The following is a 23,348-nucleotide window of genomic DNA, read 5'->3' as shown; positions in this document are numbered from 1 at the left end:
GAGACATATTTGTCAAATGTCATTCTTGGGGGCTCAGAGGGCACACTGAGTAAATTAAAAGGCTTGCCTACTAGGAGCAGAGGAAAGAAAGTACATTCCCCCCTCAGTGGAATTCTAACCCATATCATATGCATTCCTTGCTCTCCTTTTAGCCAGAGGCTTGCAGTAGATGGAGTCATTCCCCAACAGTACAGATCTTATTTACAGAGAAACAGCATTAGGATTGTAATATGTGCATTCTTCAAGCCTGTCTGTGCTATCAGTTAGGTTGTGAATAGGCCATTGAGACTGCACACCGCCATCCAACGGCATTTAAAAACATCTTGTGGGTATTAACATGTTCCACTGGCACTAACTAAACTAATAAACTACTTTAGGGATGATTGATACTGTAACTGTATGTTTGCTCTGGTTTCAGGTGTTTTGGCGCCATCAAGTGAATACACTCTACAGCGCAACTATTTCCCGCCTGAAGGTATGGACTACTGTATGGGGGCCCCAGGACACCATATCGATCTGAATCTGAATATTTGTATAATTTCCAGACAGAATATAAACATTCTACATGTATCCAGTCGTTATCGTAACTTTTACAGAAGGAAAAAAAGTGTACAATCTGGACTCTGAATACAGACATAACTTAGAATGACTGAAAGATAAATATTCCAGTAGCAGTATATATGTTATTCAGCTGTTGAGCTCTTACAATGTGTATACTTTGTATACACAAGTGTGTCTAACGGAAATGTACTCGGCCAGGGTTCTCCAACTGGCGGCTTGCAATTTTCATTGTTGGACATAAAAGACTGTTAAACCCCCAGGAAATCAGCTCCAAGTGATTTACATTTTGGAAATCTGTTCCCAAGTATTCCCATGCCATGCCTAATAGAGAGACGTGTTCGTATACAAATGTAAGCTATGTTTGAAATGATTATCTTTCATCTGTTTGGGCTTCTTGCAGTCCATTTGCCATCTACAAATGATTTGTAATTATGTTCCGGCCTCCTGACCAACCACTCAAGAAATAATCGTCCGCGGCTGAGTCTAATTGATGATTCCTGCACTAGGCTACAATTAACATTGCCGTAGCATCTCGTCTGAATGGCGGAAGCAGTTAACTGTCTGTATAACCTGGGTGGTTGGAGCCCTGAATGTTGATTGGCTTAAGTATAACTGTGGTGTTTTCTCCCTAAAAGCTGGGCACAGATGTCAAATCAACGTCTATTCAACATCATTTCATTGAAATGTGTAAAAAATGTTGATTCAACCAGTGTGTGCCCAGAGGGTTGTTTCTTCTGACTGAATGCGAGTACTTAACTGTAATCGTCCTGGTCTGGGCTGGGAAACAACTTGAAGACAAGACCTATGATGCAATGCCATTCAAGGCAGCCTACAGCAACATAAACTGATGAAATGTTTTGATGTGTAAATCTAATGATCAAGCACCTTGCGGGGGAATTACAGAACAATAGCTGACTTCATGCGGAAAATGTACATTGCAGCGCTACCAAAAGGTGCACACAGCAAGAATTAACAATAAACAGATTCAAAAATATTACACAGCAACTCTATTTTAGCTTACTCTTATGTGACTTATCCGTTTTCAATATGTTAACGTTGTCAGTTTTTGACATGATACAATGTGACGTGGCCAGGAGCATCGAGGGCCAAATGAAACCGTGGTAAGGTGAAATATTCATCTTAATCGCTGCTCCTCATAAATAGCTACATCTCAGAAGGCAGGCAGAACCTGCAGACAGTGACTACATGGACAGCAGCAGCAGCCACAGGCCCGGTCCACACAAGTCATCTCACCACACCACTCCTCCACAGCTCTCCGGTGTTTCCTGATGCATTTCAGACCAACTCATCTGTGAGAATCCATTTCGAATCATGTCTTGATGACTATGAGCCTACGTGCGTTGAAAAAGATATGAGCCACAGTATTGCATGTTAGAACCATTCTACCTCAGTCTTATGTCTGTGCTGTCTGTTCTGGCATCGCCTGACTTCCAAGCATAATGGGTCTTGGACTGGTACATCTCTGCTCAGTGAATAGAGCGAGAGAGAGAGAGAGAGAGAGAGAGAGAGATCTTGTCATTGCTCTGGGGTTGCGTGCCGCGTGGCGGGGCTGTGGTGACATCAAGCAGGCTGTGTGTCACTCCTTTCCTCCCAGGGCTAAGAGCCAGATGCTGTTGAAGGTCTTTCCTTCTATCCTCCCGTCGTTCTCCTTAACCCCCAGTGGAAAGACACCAGGCTGTCGAAAGGAAACATGGCTCACCTCTGGGCCCCCAAAATGCTGCAATACTATTAAGCCTTCAGTAGCACCAGCTCCTCAGGCGGTAGGCTACATCTGTCCCATTCACGGCCCTGTTGTATACTGCTCATTCATGTAATTGCATGTCATCTTTTTTTTAATGGTGCTGAAACCACAGAAGTGCTATATTGAGATGATATGGTAGCTATAGAGACAAGGTGAGATCAGTAAATAAAAATGGGCTAGATGAGCTAGTGACACGACAAAACCTGAGGCTCTAGTCAACAACTTCTTTTCAGCACTCACGTTATACCGTAAGCCAGGTTATTCTTCATTTTGTCTGCACAAAGGAAAATGGGAGTGAGGAGAAAATACATTGATTCAAAGACTACAAGGTAAAACAACCAGATGTTCATTGGGAATACATTTTATTAGTAATAATAATCATCTGCCAAATATACAGCCATTATTGAATCCATCTACATATTATACATATTAATATAGGTCATTTACAAAAGTAGTAATTAGTCAGCAATTTCAATCCGATCAGATATGAGAGAAACAGCAGATACATCATCATTTCATGTTACTGTATAGTCAGAACCGATCAGCTTTCCCTCAGGACGGACAGACAGCAGAGTCAATGGGAGGAGAGGATACATGGGGGATTTCCATAGAGAGCATTATGACAGCACTGACACTAATGCATATTATTCCAGACCACAGGAAGAAGCATGAAACCCAGGGCTCGTATTTACAAAGTGTCTCAGTAGGAGTGCTGATCTAGGATCAGTCCCCCCCGTCCGTCCATATGTTATTCATTATGCAAATCTTAGGCAAAACTGATCTAATATCAGCACACTGAGACTCTTTGTAAATAAGGGTCCAGAACAATAATTACAAGCTGGAAAATAATCTGATTCCACTAATCAAATATCTGATTACTTTGCTACAGTTTGCAACAAAAAAATAGGTTTAAGTGTTTGAAAAACAGAGAAATTGACAACATTATCTCACTTCTGATTGGCTGAAGTCTAAAGACAAAATCCAGTCTTGCCACATTTCTATCGGGTATTATAGAAAACGTACACCACTTTTCCACACAGGGAAAGTCTTGGTTAGTTCACAGCAAAGGAACAGATTTTATACATTGGCTATATTCATTTGTTTTTCAGTGCATTATTGAACAAAAAAGAAAGAACAGCAGACTTAAGCAAATACAAAACAAACATTTGTTAACTTCCTGTCCATGAACTATTCAAAAGACACAGGTTTACCCTTAAAATAGAACTGGTGTGTAAACAAGATCACAAATCATTGTAGAACTCATAATTGACTGTACCAAGATGTAATGTACAGTCCTTCTATAGAGTAAAATGTATTACAACCACAACGTCTAAAGGAGCTGCAGAGGATGTCAACTGTAAACAACCATCTTAGAGGTACCTTATTCTGTAACGATTTGCATTATTGTACTTCCATATACACGGACCACTCATAGCACATCTATAAACACTAATTAGCATAAGCCTATATGTTTTGAAATGTTGAATTTAAAGTGCTTAAAGGTTGGTTATGAGTATTTCATGAAGATGAGAGTTACTGTAATGTAAATCAGTATCTACAATTTAGAGAATTTTGCTAAAACAAACAATGCCCTGGTGCAAAATGCTAAAGCTGGTCGCTTGCTAAGGAGTTGGAACAATAACAAAGACATTATGAGTAAATGTAACAATGTAAAAGCTGCCAGAATGATAAATGTCTGAAATTAATATGGAGTAAAAAGAAACAAGTCAGTGATAATAACAGTGAAATATCTTCAAAAGACTGTAAACATTTCTCATAAAGGTTCTTCCTCCTTACCATTTCAAATATGTACTAAATTGTCAAGTTCAGAGTATCATCCAAAATTACTTTTTGTCTTTTGTTATTAGTTTCAAATCAAACACAGAAATTGAGCATTATCTGCATATCTTTGAAAATATATGCATATCTTTGTTAAAAGTAAAATCATAGACATTCCATAGCTATCAGGGTTAAGAAGAAGCAAATGAAAAACATTTCTCTTCAACAAAAAAAAAAGACAATATCTTGATAGGGAGATCACACTGTGGAAGCACTGTCAGGGTACTGACAACACCACACGGATCTAATTCACTTCCAGGCCTTCAAGTTTAGAACACTAGCCACACCGTGCGCCCTCTCTCCGAAAACCACCAGCACTTTGGCATTCTATTCCTCTGAACATGAATCACTAGATCAACAAACTCAATCTCTCTCTGGTCAGTTTGTTCATTCATTATCAGAGTAGCGTATTGCATTTCTTTACAATTAAACAGACCCCGACACAGTGTACAAGTGGGCAGAGGGAGGACAATCCATGCCATCTTAATCTGTCGTGGACAGATGTGATGACTAAAGAGGAGCTCTGTTCCGGTACACTGATTTCTCACTTTGACAAATCACCGTTTCGCATGTGCTCACATCTTTCAAATTGCAGAAGGGTAAGGGACATTTGGCCCATAGACTTGCCTGAAACTTGCAAAGTTTCCATTTTGTTGGGGTGGAGACCTCGCAAGTCACATTAGTATCTTTCTCTTAACATCTCCTCCCAGAACCTAAATGACCATCTGATGCAATTATGCACGATTTTTGTTCATTTTTTTTTGTTCTGGGTAAGAAGAACAGGCAATTTGTCAGCAAAATATATAGAGAACAGCAATGCTAAAAGTACTTAATCTGTACTGTATGAGTATAATAACTTGGATAAAATTTTTATCATTCTGTCAACTTTCTGGGAAGATTTAAGACAAAAGGATGTGAAATCTGAGATCTGAAAAGACTTGAGCAATATTATATAAAACATACAACATATGATCAGCAAGCCAACAAATTAAGGGTACTCTTTAGAGATAATCCTGTGAGTAATGGTTACAGTCATTTACCTGAGTTAGATACCTGTTAACAGTGGTTAAAAATCAAGAAGCACATACATCGGACAAAGAGTTATGGAGAAATGACTTCATCGATATAGTGCATATAGTGCAGAGAATCACAGGGCGAGGGGACGAGGGACTGTGGGCGCTACAACTCCTCCATTCACACAGTAAAACACAGATGGGTACACTTAACCAATGGACAGGCAGAGACACCACTGGAGAGAGAAGGTTATTGGTGGAGGATCTGCTGCAGCACCTCCAGCAAGTGTTTCAGGCCATAGATATAGCCTTGGTCCTGGCTCTCACTGGGGAAGACGTGGGCAAAATCAATCATCCTCACCTCCACTTCGCTGGCTCTCTGCTCTGGATGCGGCTCCCCCCGGCCTCCCTCCCCCACCCCAGCCTCTTCCAGTTGGGCTTTGATACCGTTGCCGTTGGGTTGTTCTGCTGACACCAGACCTGGGCACTTCCACGTGCTGTTGTCCTCCTGGGGGTTGGGGCCTGTCGTGGTGGCTCCGGTGGCATTGCCACGGTGACCCCGGGTGCAGCCCTTCTTGTACATGGCGTACATGGTGGACAGGCTGTAGTCAAGCGGCACGGCAACCTGGATGTTGTTGTTGTATTCCAACACTTCTTCATTGGGCTCGCAGCAGGCAACAGCAGCAGACGTAGTCTTCTCTGGGGGGCCCCTGAAGATATGGCCCTCAGGGCTGGGAGGGGGCAGGCCCTCGTATACAAACAACAGAGAGCTGGCGTAGAAGGTTAACTGGCTCTGGCCCTCGAACCATCGCAGGATGTTCTGGACCTTCAGGATACTGGCAGCGATGGCATCTTTTCTCAGACTCCTCCCATTAGAGAAGAACTTGGATAAACCTGGGAGAGGAATGGGAAAGGAAATTGTTGTTGTTGAGGAATCCAATGTTAACTGATAAGAAATAGACGATGCCTGAAGCATTTTCTTAATTGAGAGCAAGTTTAGCTAGTGACTACAACCTACACTAGGGGTCTCCAATTACATTTAGCTGTTGGACAATTTTTGAGCGGATGATCGGTGGGCCAGAGAATGGTTTTCAAATAAATAGTACACTGCAAATTGACCGCAAGAATCCCAAACAGATATAGTATTCGACAAAAACAGAATCATTACAAACCTTGATTACGCTGGGATACGATCACATATGCCTCTAACTAAGTGTGGGAATACTTGGGAACAGAGTTCCTCAATTAAAATCACTGAGCTGATTTCTTGGTGATTTTACAGTCATGTCCAACAACTAAAATTATATGCAGTACCAGTCAAAACTTTGGACACATCTACTCATTCAAGGTTTTTTCTTTATTTTTACTATTTTCTACATTGTAGAATACATAAAAGCTATGAAATTACATATGGAATCATGGAGTAACAAAAAAAGTGTTAAATCAAAATATATTTTATATATTTGAGATTCTTCAAACCACCCTTTGCCTTGATGACAGTTTTGCACACTTGGCATTCTCTCAACCAGCTTCATGAAGTAGTCACCTGGAATGCATTTCAATTAACACGTGTGCCTTGTTAAAAGTTAATTTGTGGGATTTCTTTCCTTCTTAATGCATTTGAGCCAATCAGTTGTGTTGTGACAATGTAGGAGTGGTATACAGAAGATAGCCCTATTTGGTAAAAGACCAAGTCCATATTATGGCAAGAACACCTCAAATAAGCAAAGAGAAATGACAGTCCATCATTACTTTAAGACATGAAGGTCAGTCAATCCAGAAATTGTCAAGAACTTTAAAAGTTTCTTCAAGTGCAGTTGCAAAAACCATGAAGCGCTATTTTTATTTTTTATACCTTTATTTAACTAGGCAAGTCAGTTAAGAACAAATTCTTATTTTCAATGACGGCCTAAGAACAGTGGGTTAACTGCCTTGTTCAGGGGCAGAACGACAGATTTTTACCTTGTCAGCTCGGGGATTCGATCTTGCAACCTTTCGGTTACTCGTCCAACACTCTAACCACTAGGCTACCCTGCCGCCCAGCTATGATGACACTGGCTCTCATGAGGACCGCCAGAGGAAAGGAAGACCCAGAGTTACCTCTGCTGCAGAGAATAAGTTAATTAGTTACCAGCCTCAGAAATTGCAGCCCAAATAAATGCTTCACAGAGTTCAAGTAACAGACACATCCCCTGTTCAGAGGAGACTGCGTGAAGCAGGCCGTCATGGTCGAATTGCTGCAAAGAAACCACTACTAAAAGGACACCAATAAGAAGAAGAGACTTGCTTGGGCCAAGAAACACAAGCAATGGACATTAGACCAGTGGAAATCTGTCCTTTGGTCTGATAGTTTATAGTTTCAACCGCCGTGTCTTTGTGAGATGCAGAGTAGCTGAACAGATGATCTCCACATGTGTGGTTCCCACTGTGAAGCATGGAGGTGGTGTGATGGTGCTTTGCTGGTGACACTGTCTGATTTATTTAGAATTCAAGGCACACTTAACCAGCATGGCTAACACAGCATTCTGCAGCAATACACTATCCCATCTAATTTGCACTCAGTGGAACTATCATTTGTTTTTCAACAGGACAATGACCCAACACACCTCCAGGCTGTGTAAGGGCTATTTGACCAAGAAAGAGAGTGATGGAGTGCTGCATCAGATGATCTGGCATCCACAAATCACCTGACCTCAACCCAAATGAGATGATTTGGGATGAGTTGGACCGAAGAGTGAAGGAAAAGCAGCCGACAAGTGCTCAGCATGTGGGAACTCCTTCAAGACTGTTGGAAAAGCATTCCTCATGAAGCTGGCTGAGAGAATGCCAAGCTGTCATCAAGGCAAAGGGTGGCTACTTCGAAGAATCTAAAATATATTTTGATTTAACACTTTTTTGGTTATTACATGATTCCACATGTGTTATTTCATAGTTTTGATGTCTTCACTATTATTCTGCAATGTAGAAAATAATAAAAATAAAGAAAAATCCTTGAATGAGTAGGTGTGTCCAAACTTTTGACTGGTACTGTGTGTGTGTGTACACATACACACACACACACACACACACACACACACACACACACACACACACACACACACACACACACACACACACACACACACACACACACACACACGGGGCAAATTCGCCACGTGGGTGATTTTGATTTGGGCACTAAGTTAAAAAAAAATATATATAAATCAAAATCACCCACGTGCCAAATTTGCCCCCAGACCTTCAGTGTGTTGATAGAGACATAAGGATATAATGTGTATTTTGTGACAGGATTATTATTGTTTTAGGAGCTCACCATCTGTGATGGTGTCCTTGAGAAGGCCTCGCCCGTAATGTTGATCATACGAGTGATATTCGTCAGAGTTGACCTTGTACACCTGGAGGGTTAGAAAGACAGAAGGAAGAATTAACATTAACGGAAAGAAACAGATGCAGTACATAGGCCTGTTTTCACTAAAAAGCAAAGCTGCACAACTTCAAAAGGAGATGAGTCTCTATATAAACGTTCAACTCAACGTGATCTCTCCATGATAGAATCACGGGTAGAATATGCCCTCTGCTGGAGAAATGATGTATAAACACAATTTGCTGAAAACAATTATATTATGACGCACACATACAGTGGGGCCAGGAATGATTGATATCTTAAAAAAAAGATGAGCAAAAAAATACAATGAAAAAAATTACAAAAACAAAAAATTGATGGATTTGCTACATTTGCATTATATATAAATTATTTTTATTTGCATTACTTGTTAAACAAAATGTCTTATTCTGAGCAATTATATTAGCATAAAATAATTGTAAATGTTTTGAGCATACTATATATATCTGAGTATTTGTAGTCTTTTCGCTCATCTTTATCAAGGGATCCTATAATTCCAGACCCCACTGTAATGTGACAATGTACAGTACTTATGTTTCTGTGATATTAATAGCAATGCGAGTAGAACTCAGAAGTCTGAGGACACAGAGACATTAATTCCATGTCCATGCTGAGAGGAGCAGAACTATTTACCAGAGGGATTCCTGCCTCTATCACTGCAATCAGGAACATCATTATCAGTAATGAGTCTCATCACCCTGTGGTCACACACTGCAGACAAGCAGATTTTTCCATGCTCTGAGCCAAAAAGCCTTTGCCCCCCCCTGGGAAAACTACAAACCCTGTTCCTCAGATGCTCCTTGACTACAGAGTATGTCAGTGGATGACTTGTGCTGCAGTAGGTGTGCGTTCTTACAAAGCCTAGGCTATAATTAAGCAATAAGGCCTGAGGGGGTGTGGTATATGTCCAATATACCATGGCTAAGGGCTGTTCTTAAGGACGACAACAGAGTGCCTGGATACAGTCCTTAGCCGTGGTATATTGGCCATATACCACAAGCGTCCAAGGTGCCTTATTGCCATTATATACTGGTTACTAACATAAGAGCAGTAACAATACATGTTTTGTCATACCCATGGTATACGGTCTGAGATACCATGGTTTTCAGCTAAAAATCAGCCTTCAGGGCTCAAACCACCCAGTTTATAATGAATCTTATTCACTTACTAGTTTAGTTCATTAGGATCCCCATTAGCTACTCTTCCTGGGGTCCACATAAAACGTGCAAATATATGACAAAGTACAGAACAGTCATACACAAGGACAATAAATAATCATTTAAACATGAAAAAAAAGGTCATAAGAGTCATATATTGGAAAGACAGAAATACTTTACACACTGATACATATTCTTTTATACAGTTAAATTGGATCTTTACAAAGAGGTATAAGATGTTTTAATGTTTTTTTTAAAGCTAAACTTGTTTTTTGCCTGAGTTACCTCTGGTGGCAGAGCATTCCAAGATGACATTACTCTATACATAACTGAGCAACACACCATGTTAACTAGTAAGAGGAGTGGTGAGGTGGGTGAGTAGACGGCATGGTATGGCTGAGCTTAGTGCAGATCCTAGGCCATAACTAGCAATATATATATATATTCCTGAAGTGAAAACTAAACCAGTGGTCCTCAACATCACCGGATCATTTATTTGCTGGTCGAATAGAGTTTGTGCTGTACAGTTCGTATTCCAGTGAGATAAACAGACCATGTAACCTAACTGAAGCATGTTCACTGTTTATACTCCACAGCGTGGGACTGATGGAGAAGACCAGTTATCATGTTACCACCATGACCCTCACAGATCTCTGAGAAAAACCCAGAGGAGAGGATGGCATAATGGTGATTGGGATAAAAGGAGAGGTCCTAGTCAACAGATCTGAGATCAGTCAGAAGCTAGCTCCATGCTGTTCTACTGATGGATGGATGCTTCCTATTACTGACCTCCGTAGAGGCTAAACACTGAACACGGCTTAACTGTCTACGAGAATGTATCAGTCTCAAGCTTGACTTTTAAAAAATATAATTAAAATGTTCAATAAAACTATATAGCATGTGGCAGTCCAGCTGGATTGAAATCCTTGCGAATGGAATCTGATCGTTTAACAAAGTTTAAGAAAATGTATGTTTAAAGTTCAACAGAAGCCAAAGACTGGAAGCTGCTCTATACTTAGTCCACTAAAAACACAACAACCAAATGAAAATCTAATTTTATTGGTCGCATACACATATTTTTCAGTGGTTAATCGCAGGTGCAGCGAAATGCTTACGTTCTTAGTTCCAACAGTGTAGTATACATAACACACACAGTCATTTTGAATGACTACCTCATCTCTGTACCCCACACATTCAGATAATTGTATAGTCCCTCAGTCGAGCAGTGAATTTCAAACAGATTCAACCACAAAGACCAGGGAGGTTTTCCAATGACTCACAAAGAAAAGCACCTATTGGTATGTGGGTAAAAATAAAATAAGCAGACATTGAATATCCCTTTCAGCATGGTAAAGTTATGATTTACACTTTGGATGGTGTATCAATACACCCAGTCACTGCAAAGATACAGGCGTCCTTCCTAACTCAGTTACCGGAGAGGAAGGGATTTAACTATGAGGCCAATGATGACTTTAAAACAGAGTTTAAAAGGGATACTTTGGGTTGCTAGCAGATAGCACAATGACTGGAAGTCTATGGGTAACGCTAGTTAGCATTGGCTCATGAAACTACCTCAAACTTCCTTCATACTGGACACAGAGACAAATGGTATGCACAAGTTCATTTGACTCTGGGGGAGTAGATAAAGGGCCTCATTAACAGGATACTTTGGGAGTTTGGCAACTAAATGTTTTAAAGTCACCATTTGCCCCATGGTTAAATCCCTGGCAGTTTCCTTCCTCTCCGTCAACTGAGTTAGGAAAAATGCTTGTATCTTTGCAGTGACTGGGTGGGGAAGTACATAAAAGGCCTCATTGCCAAAATCTCCAAGTACGCCTTTAATGGCTGTGAAAGGAGAAAACTGAGGATGGAGCAACAACATCGTAGTTACTCCACAATACTAACCTAATTTACATAGTGAAAAGGAAGCCTGTACAGAATAAAACATGTTTGCAACAAGGCACTAAAGTAATACTGCAAACAAAGTGGCAAAGCAATTAACTTTTTGTCCTGAATACAAAGTGTTATGTTGTTTGGGGCAAATCCAATACAACCTATTACTGAGTACCACTCTCCATATTTACAAGCAAAGTGGTGACTGCATCATGTTATGGGTACAGTGCATTGCAAAAGTATTCATCCCCTTTGGCATTTTTCCTATATTGTTGCATTACAACCTGTAATTTAAATTGATTTTTATTTGGATTTATTGTAATGGACATAAACAAAATAGTCCAAATTAGTGAAGTGAAATTAAAAATAACTTGTTTCAAACAATGCTAAAAAAATTACAAACGGAACAGTGGTGTGTGCATATGTATTGACCCCCTTTGCTACGAAGCCCCTAAATAAGATCTGGTGCAACCAATTACCTTCAGGAGTCACATAATTTGTCAAATAAAGTCCACCTGTGTGCAATCTAAGTGTCACATGATCTCAGTAAAAGAAATCCACACACACACACACACACACCTGTTGTGAAAGGCCCCAGAGTCTGCAACACTACTAAGCAAGCGGCACCATGAAGACCAAGGAGCTCCCCAGACAGGTCAGGGACAAAGTTATTGAGAAGTACATACCAAGATTGGGTTCTAAAAAAATATCAGAAACTTTGAACATCCCATCCCAAGAATATGGCACCACAACAAGCCTGCCAAGAGAGGGCCAACCACCAAAACTCACAAACCAGGCAAGGAGGGCATTAATCAGAGAGGCAACAAAGAGACCAGAGATAACCCTGAAGGAGCTGCAAAGCTCCACAGCGAAGATTGGAGTATCTGTCTATAGGACCACTTTAAGCTGTACACGCCACAGACATGGGCTTTACGGAAGAGTGGCCAGAATAAAAGCCATTGCTTAAAGAAAAAAAAAATAACCAAAAGCGTTTGGTGTTTGCCAAAAGGCATTTGGGAGACTCCCCAAACATATGGAAGAAGGTACTCTGGTCAGATGAGACTAAAATTGGGCTTTTAGGACATCAAGGAAAACACTATGCCTGGCGCAAACCCAACACCTCGAGAACACCATCCCCACATTGAAGGTTGGTTGTGGCAGCAGCATCATGCTGTGGGGATGTTTTTCCATCGGCAGGGACTGGGAAGAATGACGGATTGCGCTAAATACAGGGAAATTCTTGAGGGAAACTGGTTTCAGTCTTCCAGAGAATTGAGACGGATGGGGTTTCACCTTCCAGCAGGACAATGACACTAAACATACTTCTAAAGCAACACTCTAGTGGTTTAAAGGGAAACATTTAAATGTCTTGGAATGGCCTAGTCAAAGCCCAGACATCAGTCCAATTGAGAATCTGTGGAATGACTTAAAGATTTCTGTACACCAGCAGAACCCATCCAACTTGAAGGAGCTGGAGCAGTTTTGCCTTGAAGAAAGGGCAAAAATTCTAGTGGCTGGATGTGCCAAGCTTCAAGTTGGAGACATTATGTCTTATTTCTTGTTTGTTTCACAATAAAAAAATATTTTGCATCTTCAGTGGTAGGCATGTTATGTAAATGAAATAATACAAACCCCCCTAAAAAAAATCTATTTTAATTCCAGGTTGTAAGGAAATAAAATAGGAAAAATGTCAAGGGGGTGAATACTTTCGCAAGCCACTGTATGCATGTAATCGTTAAGGTCTGGGGAGTTTTTCAGAATTAAAAAAAGAAAGTGAATTGAGCTAAGCACAGGCAAAATCCTAGAGGAAAACCTGGCTCAGTTTGCTTTCCACCAGACACTGGGAGATGAATTTACCTTTCAGATGGACAATAACCTACACACAAGGCCAAATCTACACTGGAGTGGCTTAACAAGAAGGGTGAATATTAATTACTGTTTTGACTTAAATCTGCTTGAAAATCTATGACAAGACCTAAATGGTTGTCTAGCAATGATCAACAACCAATTTCACAGAGCTTGAAGAATTTTTTAAAGAAAAAAAAATATAATAATAATAAAAAATAATAATAATAAAAATAAATAAAAAATGGGCAAATGTTGCGCAATCCAGGTGTGAAAAGCTCTTCGAGACGTACCCAGAAAGACACAGCTGTAATCACTGTCAAAGGTGAACCTAGCATGTATTGACTCAGGGGGTTGTTTTAGGTTACTTTTTTTCTTTCTTTTTTACAAACGTTAGAATTGTCTTCCACTTTGACTTGGAGTATTGTGTAGATCTTTGACAAACAATGACAATTAAATCCATTTTTAATCCCACTTTGTAACAAAATGAGGAAAAAGTCAAGGGGTGTGAATACTTTCTGAAAGCAAGATGATGCAGTACTAGAATACAATACGCATATGAAGTGGGTAAAACATTGTTAAAGTGACCAGTGATCAATGACTATGTACATAGGGAAGGAGTCTAAGGTGCAGGGTAGAATACTGGGTGGTAGCCGGCTAGTAACAGTGACTAAGTTCAGGGTACTGGCGGAGTCCCGCTAATGGTGACTATTTTAACAGTCTGATGGCCTGTATAAGTGTTTCCTTTATTTTGGCAGTTACCTGTATGTTACAATGTTACATAAGCATGCTTTGGTCCTTGGGGTGGAGATGAGGTCTTTGCTCTTCTGTAAGTCATTATGGAATGGTAGAATAGCGTTGTGTTGGTATTGGCCCTGTGTGATTGATTTGTCAGTGATGACCAAACAGAGCGACGTAGAACGGACCTGAATGAGGTATTGAACTCTTCACATAAACATTAACCTTGTGAGGTGTGGAGCCAGTCTGACAGGAACTGGGAAATTGGAAGGTTACAGCAGACTAATGAGAGGAAATGCCATTCCATCTCCAAATACCCAGGCAAACAGCAAAATTAGCTTAAAACCAACACCTGACCTAAATAACTTGTACAGTACCAGTCAAAAGTTGACACACCTACTCATTCAAGGGTTTTTCCTTATTTTTACTCTTTTCTACATTGTAGAATAATAGTGAAGTCAAAACTATGAACACATATGGAATCATGTAGTAACCAAAAAGTGTTAAATCAAAATAGATTTTATATTTGAGATTCTTCAAACCACCCTTTGCCTTGACAGCTTTGCACACTTGTCATTGTCACAACCAGCTTCACCTGGAATGTTTTTCCAACAGGCTTGAAGGAGTTCCCACATATGCTGAGCACTTGTTGGCTGCTTTTCCTCCACACTGCGGTCCAGCTCATCCCAAACCATCTCAATTGGGTTCAGGTCGGGTGAAAGTGGAGGCCAGGTCATCTGATGCAGCACTCCATCAATCATCTCCTTGGACAAATAGCCCTTACACAGCCTGGAGGTGTGTTGGGTCATTGTCCTGTTGAAAAACAAATGATAATCCCACTAAGCACAAACCAGATGGGATGGCGTATTGCTGCCGAATGCTGTGGTAGCCATGCTGGTTACGTGTTCCTTGAATCCTAAATACAAATCACTGACTGTCACCAGCAAAGCACCCCCACACCTCCTCCTCCATGCTTCACGGTGGGAACCACACATGCAGAGATCACCCGTTAACCTACTTTGCATCTCACAAAGACACTGCGGTTGGAACCAAAAATCTCAGGTTTGGACTCGGTTGAAACTATAAACTATCAGACCAAAGGACAGATTTCCACCGTTCCAATGGCCATTGCTTGTGTTTCTTGGCCCAAGCAAGTCTCCTCTTCTTATTGGTGTCCTTTAGTAGTGGTTTCATTGCAGCAATTCGACCATGAAGGCCTGATTCACGCAGTCTCCTCTGAACAGTTGATGTTGAGATGCGTCTGCTGCATTTATTTGGGCTGCAATTTCTGAGGCTGGTAACTAATGAACTTATCCTCTGCAGCAGAGGTAACTCTGGGTCTCCTTTCCTGTGGCGGTCCTCATGAGAGCCAGTTTATCATAGCGCTTGATGGTTTTTGCAACTGCTCTTGAAGAAACTTTCAAAGTTCTTGACAATTTCCGGATTGACTGACCTTCATGTCTTAAAGTAATAATGGACTGTCATTTCTCTTTGCTTATTTGAGCTGTTCATGCCATAATATGGACTTGGTCTTTTACCAAATAGGGCTATCTTCTGTATACCACCCCTACCCTCATCACAAAACAACTGATTGGCTCAAACACATTAAGGAAATTCCACAAATTAACTTTTAACAAGGCACACCTGTTAATTCATTCATTCCAGGTGACTACCTCATGAAGCTGGTTGAGAGAAAGCCAAGAGTGTGCAAAGCTGTCATCAAGGCAAAGGTTGGCTACTTTGAAGAATCTCAAATATATTTTGATTTGTTTAACACTTTCTTGGTTACCACATGATTCCATATGCATTATTTTATAGTTGATGTCTTCACTATTACTCTACAATGTAGAAAACAGTAAAACTAAAGCAAAACCCTTGAATGAGTAGGTGACTGGCACTGTATGTATGCAAGCATGAAATTGATAGATGTGACTGACTGTAGACCCATAGTCTCTGTTTTCTCAGTATTTTGTCAGTACAGGACCTTTTTTTATTTTAAAACTATGTAGTTCTGTCGTTGAGATGTTTTTTGTCTATTAAAGGTTCTGTATTATATCATGTGTTGTGTGCACCCCAGGAAGAGTAGCTGCTGTTTTTGAAACAGATAATTGTGATCCTAATAAAATAGCAATAATTAATGCACCTGAATTATCCTTCCAGTCTTTAATCCTGCCACTCTGGTTCGGCTGCCCAGGCAGGTGTGTCAACACCTGGTAAACACCCTGGAGGGATTGTCATTGTGTTCCTGCGATTACCATATTAACGGAAAACAAGTCGTCTGACATATCTCCCTCTCTAACTTTAAGCATCAGCTGTCAGAGCAGCTTACCGATCACTGTACCTGTACACAGCCAATCTGTAAATAGCACACCCAACTACTTCATCCCCATATTGTTACTTATCCTCTCGCTCTTTTGCACCACAGTATCTCTACTTGCACATCATCATCTGCACATCCATCACTCCAGTGTTAATGCTAAATTGTAATTATTTCACCTCTATTGCCTTATCGCCCTAATCTTCTACATTTGCACACACTACATAGATTGTTCTATTGTGTTATTGACTGTACGTTTGTTTATGTGTAACTCTGTCGTTTTTGTCGCACTGCTTTGCTTTATCTTGGCCAGGTCGCAGTTGTAAATGAGAACTTGTTCTCAACTGGCCTACCTGGTTAAAATAAAAAAAAAATAAAAAAATGTGTTCAATACTAATTTAACTGGTTTTGCAACTATACTGAACAAAAGTATAAACGCAACAATTCTGGTGGGTATGCAGACCATGGAAGATCTGGGACATTTTCAGCTTCCAGGAATTGTGTACACATCCTTGTGACATGGGGCAGTGCATTATCATGCTGAAACATGAGGTGATGGCGGCGGATGAATGGCACAACAATGGGCCTAAGGATCTCGTCACGGTATCTCTGTGCATTCAAATTGCCATTGATAAAATGCAATTGTGTTTGTTGTCCGTAGCTTATGCCTACCTATACCATAACCCCACCATGGGGCACTCTGTTCACAATGTTGACATCAGCAAACTGCTCGCCCACACGACACCATACACGTGTGGTCTGTGAGGCCGGTTGGACGCAGTGCCCAATTCTCTAAAATGACGTTGGAGGTGGCTTATGGTAGAGAAATTAACATTAATTTCTCTGGCAACAGCTCGGGTTGACATTCCTGCAATCAGCATGCCAATTGCACACTGTGCATTGTGTTGTATGACAAAAAAACTGCACATTTTAGAATGGCCTTTTATCATCCACAGCACAAGCTGCACCTGTGTAATGATCATGCTGTTTATTCAGCTTCTTAATATGCCACACCTGTCAGGTGGATGGATTCTCTTGGCAAAGGAGAAATGCACAATAACAGGAACGTAAACAAATTTGTGTACAGTATTTGAGCAAAATAAGCTTTTTGAATCCATCCATTTCTGAGATCTATTATTTCAGCTCATGAAACCAACACTTTACATGTTGCGTTCATATGTTTGTTCAGTGTCAATGTAGTTGAGCTCTGGCAAAAGCTCTCCAAGTTTTTCTTTAAACTTTATTTCTGTCAAGGTTGAAAAATTAACTATTAATATAATGAACACAGTGGAAATCAGAAGTGAACAAAACAACCCTTCATATAGAAACAACCTCACATTCTGCCCTTTCCCTACCGTTACAGTCTTAATGGTTACTATGCCAAGTCAACACTAATGATTATCTAATAGGCAGTTACTCTGAAATTGTTGCCCAAAGCTTTATGGGAATCTCAGAACACAGTCATTCAACAGCAAGCAGGAACAGAAAGCTGGATCAGCAATCAGGAACTCACCAGTCAACTAACAACGTTAAGCTCATGTAATGATTTGCATGATATTGATCAATTGATGGCAGGTTTGTTCTAAGGTAACTTTAATACACTAAAGTAGCTCATCATTAACTAGTAGCCAATGATTTATGATATGAAGATACAGAAATTACTTTGTTTAGCTTTCTACCTAGCGCTGTATAATAAATAACTTCTGTATTTGTATGAGCAGTATTCATTCATTTTTGATAGGCTACTTGATGAAGCATATGTTGTTAGCCAGCCCAGCAATGCTTTATGTGCTATTGTCTTGAGAAAATAAACCCTCAATTGTCTGCACATACTTGTGAATAGTTGCATTATTCAGGAGTGTAACTTGGTTTAGATGCGAAGTTGCTCACATAGTTGATTAATAGTTTGTTAAAGGATACTAATGGCTACTGTGATATTTACTGTAAATATTACTGCAGAGCAAGAATGCCGAGTTGCCAAACTGCACTTTAAATTGAAAAGTAGAAATATCTTTGCGACACCTCTCCACAGACTCATCAGTCAGAATAAGCCATAAGGTACTGCCACCCAGGATTCATATAGCCTCTCAATAAAATGACATCAGCAGTTGGAGAGCCCTTTTCAACCCAGTGGGAGGGACTCATGAGGCTGAAGAGGAAGGCTCACCCTCATTCCGAGAAGCAGGAAGCCAATCTCCTCCATGAGAGGGTACTTCTTGATCTGCTGGTCCCGCTTCTCTTGGGAGGCGTAGGGGTCGTAGCTTTTCTGGCCGATCTTGACATCCATAATACAAGGCTTCTGGAACCGCCGAGTCACGTCCTCCAGTTTCAGGTACAGCTCTGTGATGTCATCAGAGGGTGCAGAAACATGGCATGAGAGACGTTAGAGATTTAGAAATATAAAATCAACACATTTAGCCACTAGAATGATAGAAGAGGCGGTGTTTCACCCCTACAGCATTTCTAGTAGCAAAGCACTGCCATGATTGTTTACATTTATACACCGGGTGGGTCTAATCCTGAATGCTAAAGGGTTAAAACCGCAATCCCGCCGGTGTTTTTGAACGGAGTGCTGTCCTAGGATCAGTTTCTGCCTTTTAGATACAAATGACTTATGATTTAATGGGCAGGGAGGACCTGATCCTAGATTAGCACTCCTCAGAGTTCCTTTATGAATACAGGCCTTGGTACATGTTGAAGTAATGCTGAAATAATGTCCTAGGTACGTTTTATGATTTCTTATGCACCGGTGTTTACCGTTAGGAGATTCAGGCGAGGACCAGGTGCCAAAGTATTTAGGGAGGTGATGCTGGAGGTCCAACATACACGGGTCGCCACAGTCCTCAGCGTAGACCTGGAAGAAGCAAAGCACATCCTTGAAGAATCAAATCAGCTCATGTGACGGAACTAATCACCATCTCTATGTGGGAATTTCAGTGTCTTATTTGATTAGGGTGTTGTTTAACCAACAAGTCACATGTAGGGGTGGCAGCTAGGCTAGCGGTTAGAGCATTTGGCCAGTAACCGAAAGGTCGCTGGTCGAAAACCCAAGCTGTGAAAAATCTGCCGGTGTGCCTATGAGCAAGGCACTTAACCCTAATTTACTCCAGCTACAATACTATAGCTGATCCAGAACAACGGAAACATTTCACTGCACCTGTCCAGTGTATGTGAGAATAAAAACTTTTTCTTCATTTATTTTTATTAGAAGTAATGCATAGTACAATACAAACATCCTTTTCCTTCCCTTTTATAGTTCACTACCATGAAATGATGGTGGAAGTAGCCAAGTTTAACTACTAATACATGATTCCTCTGTAAGAGAGTGTTTCCAAAGCAACCATTTCATCATGAGGACATTTAGTCCACTTTAACAATAGGGGAGTAAGCGGTTCCGGTGGAAAGCCCTCATAACCCTCGGGCTAAATGTTGCAGTGGACACGTCGAGACAAACACCTTTCATAAGCCCTTCAATAAACAGATAGCCCACTGGTTTATATGCAGAGAGTGTGCCGACTTGACCCAGTGAGTTAGTAAAGACGTGGACTACATTACTGTGCAGTGTTGCCTGCTAGGCTTCCTCAATAGCTACTCAGGGAGAATGAAAGATAGAGGGGTTTAAGGACTATTCACTCACTTTTTACTAAGTCATTTAATCTACACATAAACTTGAACATAACATAAACTTTGTTCAAACTGACATGGGAAAATTGTTCCCAAGTACATAAAGTAACATTTTGTAGACATTAAAGGGATGACTTTTTGCAGACTTCATGTAGAACGGAGAGTAATTTCATAGAGAATACTGTACTGTGAAAATAGTTGTACTTTCAGATATCACATTTTTATTCATTTTTTCCAGCATCAAAATACATGGATGGTTACCTTGCTGTAGAACTGCATCTCTCTAGGACCTCTGGGAGGGGGCTGGAGCTGTTTGAGTACTGTGCCATCAGGATGTTGCAATATGCCTGTTGTAACAAAAGTTGTGGGTCATTCTGACACTTAGTAAAGATCCAGTACTGGTTGCCACATAAAGGCCTAGTTTGAATATTTCAAAAATACATCCTTCCTCTTCCTGCTAAATAATCACAACTGTGCAACCATGTTAGATTTGTAGTTACTCCAAGAGAGAAAGGAAGGATACATTTCTAAAGAATTCAGACAGGGCTAGGGTTGCAAAGCTACTGGTAATTTACCAATATTACCGGAATCTTCTGTAATGTTGGTTTTTAACAGGTAATCTATGGCAATCTAGGTCATTTATACATAAATCGCTTTATTTATTTTTTTAAATACATTCATATTGTCTGAGTTTCTAGTGGATAGACCATATGGTTCGAGAGAAAAATAGCCTAATTATGGGGAAAAAAGCATCTAATCAACAATGGTATTATTTTGAATTAGCTCTGTAACTCCAACTTTTGACTTCATTCACAACTGCCACTAGTTTGGTGCCAAAACATTTACAACAAAGACAAACTGACATAGTTAAATAAAAAAAATGTAAAAATATATAAAAGGATATTTCTTTCTGAAACTCTCATATTAAAGATTAAACATAAGTTGATGGTTTATATTTAGGATAATGTTTTACAGCTTTGTCATTCTATTTGTTTATTTTAAAATCATCTTATTTTCTTATTTTACATGTGACAAGGCCACACAGAGGGCCAGAGATAATTACAGACACCTGGGATAATCTGAAGTACCCAAAAATGCCACTAGATTTCAGATTTAAAAAGCTTGATAGTTACAAAAATGTATATAGTAATATACACCGTACCTTTGCAAACCCAGACAGGGCCAAACAGATTTCCATTTGGAAACCTGTAATACCTAACTGACAAGTGCAAAGGTTAACTTGTGTTTTACAGGAAGTCATAAAACTATGGACCTTATACAAAAACGCCTGAACACCAGTAACCTATAAACTCTGGCACTATACACTCACTGTGTGAGACTGCTCTAATATAAGATAGGAGTTGGAAAAAGAATTGGACCACACTCCTCTCTGAGATATGTCAACAGAATTTGACTGCCTCAGGCACAGTTTGAATCTTACAACTGAAATCGCTTGAAATTGTAAAACAGTAGGAAATGAACACTCCCAAGTATCAGCGTTTAATCAACGCAGAGGTTAGCTGTATCAAGAGTCTTAAGTGACCTAAATACAAATGTGACACCTATTCCCTCCTGAGTGTAGGATTCAACTGAAAGGCTCTTAGCAGAGACAACCAGGATTAAATCCCATTTACACTGGTGCTCTGTCACTGTCTCCCAGGCCAGAAATAATACATTGGTTCTTCCCACTCTTGACAGTTCAGTTTTAGCTAAGGGAGTCTTACTTCAGGCATTGGATTTTGTAAGCCTATTTCATGATTTAGGTTATAGCCACTGGCAAGTTGCTTGGTGAGGTTGTAGGCTATAACTAAGTGGAGGATCTCTTAGAGAGCTGATACTACATGCATCATCCGAAGTACACAAAAGGCTTCTAGCAGGTGCTCTATTCTGTTATTGACTGACATGATGAAACCTATAACAGTGGCTTCCTTACTCAGGATTCTTGTCCTGGAGATAAATAATCCTGGGAAGACAGTGTAGCCTACTTCTGTCAGCTTTTCCGAAGTATAGTAATTGAACCAAAGGAGAGCTATTCCACCATGCAGACCAAGTTTACACAATGAAATGCCACTCACTAGTGGATAAACATGCACCGTGGCGAAAGGAAAACACATTTGATAAGTTCAGTCACTGACCTACTTTATCAACGCCATACTTATGACCGGCCACCTGATGGGAGAGCGGAACACATCCGTTCAGGTGCGCCGCCTGCGATCCTCCCTTCTCCTTCTCCTTCACCGAGCCGGAAAGACAAGTCCCCAGGTTCACCATGGGTCTATTGATTTCCAGTCTTCCCAAAGCTAAAGATGAGTCCATTATCTGATGTTGAGTTGACATTCGCAATTCAATGGCTTTCAATAAAATAAAATAGGCAATCTTTAATTCACATGTTGATATCAGTTTGGTAATCTGAGCAACCCCCCACACAATTCCGAGCCCCGAGCGGTGTCTCCATCGAATTGGTCAAATGGGCTCGCGTTAGTATTTAAAATGTAGCAAGGCTCCAAAAGCACTGCTACAATGAGTTTCATATCTTGGTCGGCAACATTAATACAGTCTGGCCACATCCCACTTCCTCAATAGAAACGTATACACTTCTCTCCCGAAACTGTTTTGATGACAAGACCTATATTTGCGCGCAATGTCGAAAAGTGGAGTTTCCTCTAAACTACTTATAGCGCGACCCGTTTAGATTGCTATTTGGAAAACACATACATTACAAACAAGCCCCGTTGTTTGCTGCTTACATTACACGTCCCACAATGCTAAAAGACAGGCTGCTAATCGTGACATCATATCTGACGTACAGGCTCCTTGACGCGAAATTGTTTATCAATAAAAAAACAGCATGGGAAACGATATAATGTCGGACACGCTATCAATGTCTTTGAAGAGTTGCAAGGACCTTCACATTCGAACCTTATCCAATGTGTGTGTCTGGGCGGCTATCCCATCTAGCTAGCTAACGTTACCTAACAACACTTTCGACACTGCCCCTACTGTCGCAATTCTATCTACTTCTGGCAACCGCTTCAGCGCAGTGGCTTTTCCATCACTGTCGAACAAATTGCCTGTGATCGTTAACTTTCTAGGGTCGTCACTAGTTAACACAGATATAAAGTCATAAACCCCGCCCACTTCTACAATTGATCTTCTTAAAATCCGATTTTAAACATAATCTTAAACGTAACCGTAC

General features: G+C 40.4%; 1 protein-coding gene across 2 annotated transcripts; it reads right to left on the bottom strand.

Annotated features, from left to right (window-relative positions):
* Positions 1-2,668: 2,668 nt before the first annotated feature.
* On the bottom strand, positions 2,669-23,195 carry LOC106578945 (inositol polyphosphate multikinase). 2 transcript variants are annotated; one of them, XM_014158248.3, is made up of 6 exons: positions 22,292-23,195; positions 20,414-20,499; positions 19,286-19,382; positions 18,696-18,868; positions 8,489-8,570; positions 2,669-6,069 (listed from the first exon to the last, which is right to left on the bottom strand). In XM_014158248.3, the coding sequence occupies exons 2-6, from the start codon at positions 20,429-20,431 to the stop codon at positions 5,426-5,428; spliced, it is 1,014 nt and encodes a 337-aa protein (XP_014013723.1). In that variant the 5' UTR covers positions 20,432-20,499; positions 22,292-23,195; the 3' UTR covers positions 2,669-5,425. The 2 variants fall into 2 exon arrangements, with proteins under 2 accessions (XP_014013723.1, XP_014013722.2); XM_014158247.3 differs by having other exon boundaries at positions 22,288-23,193.
* Positions 23,196-23,348: the final 153 nt, after the last annotated feature.

This window comes from Salmo salar, chromosome 19, assembly GCF_965601325.2.
Source record: "Salmo salar chromosome 19, fSalSal1, whole genome shotgun sequence".
In the NCBI taxonomy this organism is placed as follows: Eukaryota; Metazoa; Chordata; class Actinopteri; order Salmoniformes; family Salmonidae; genus Salmo; species Salmo salar.
Note: the sequence above shows the minus strand (reverse complement) of the source record. Positions and strands in the feature narration are given on the sequence as shown.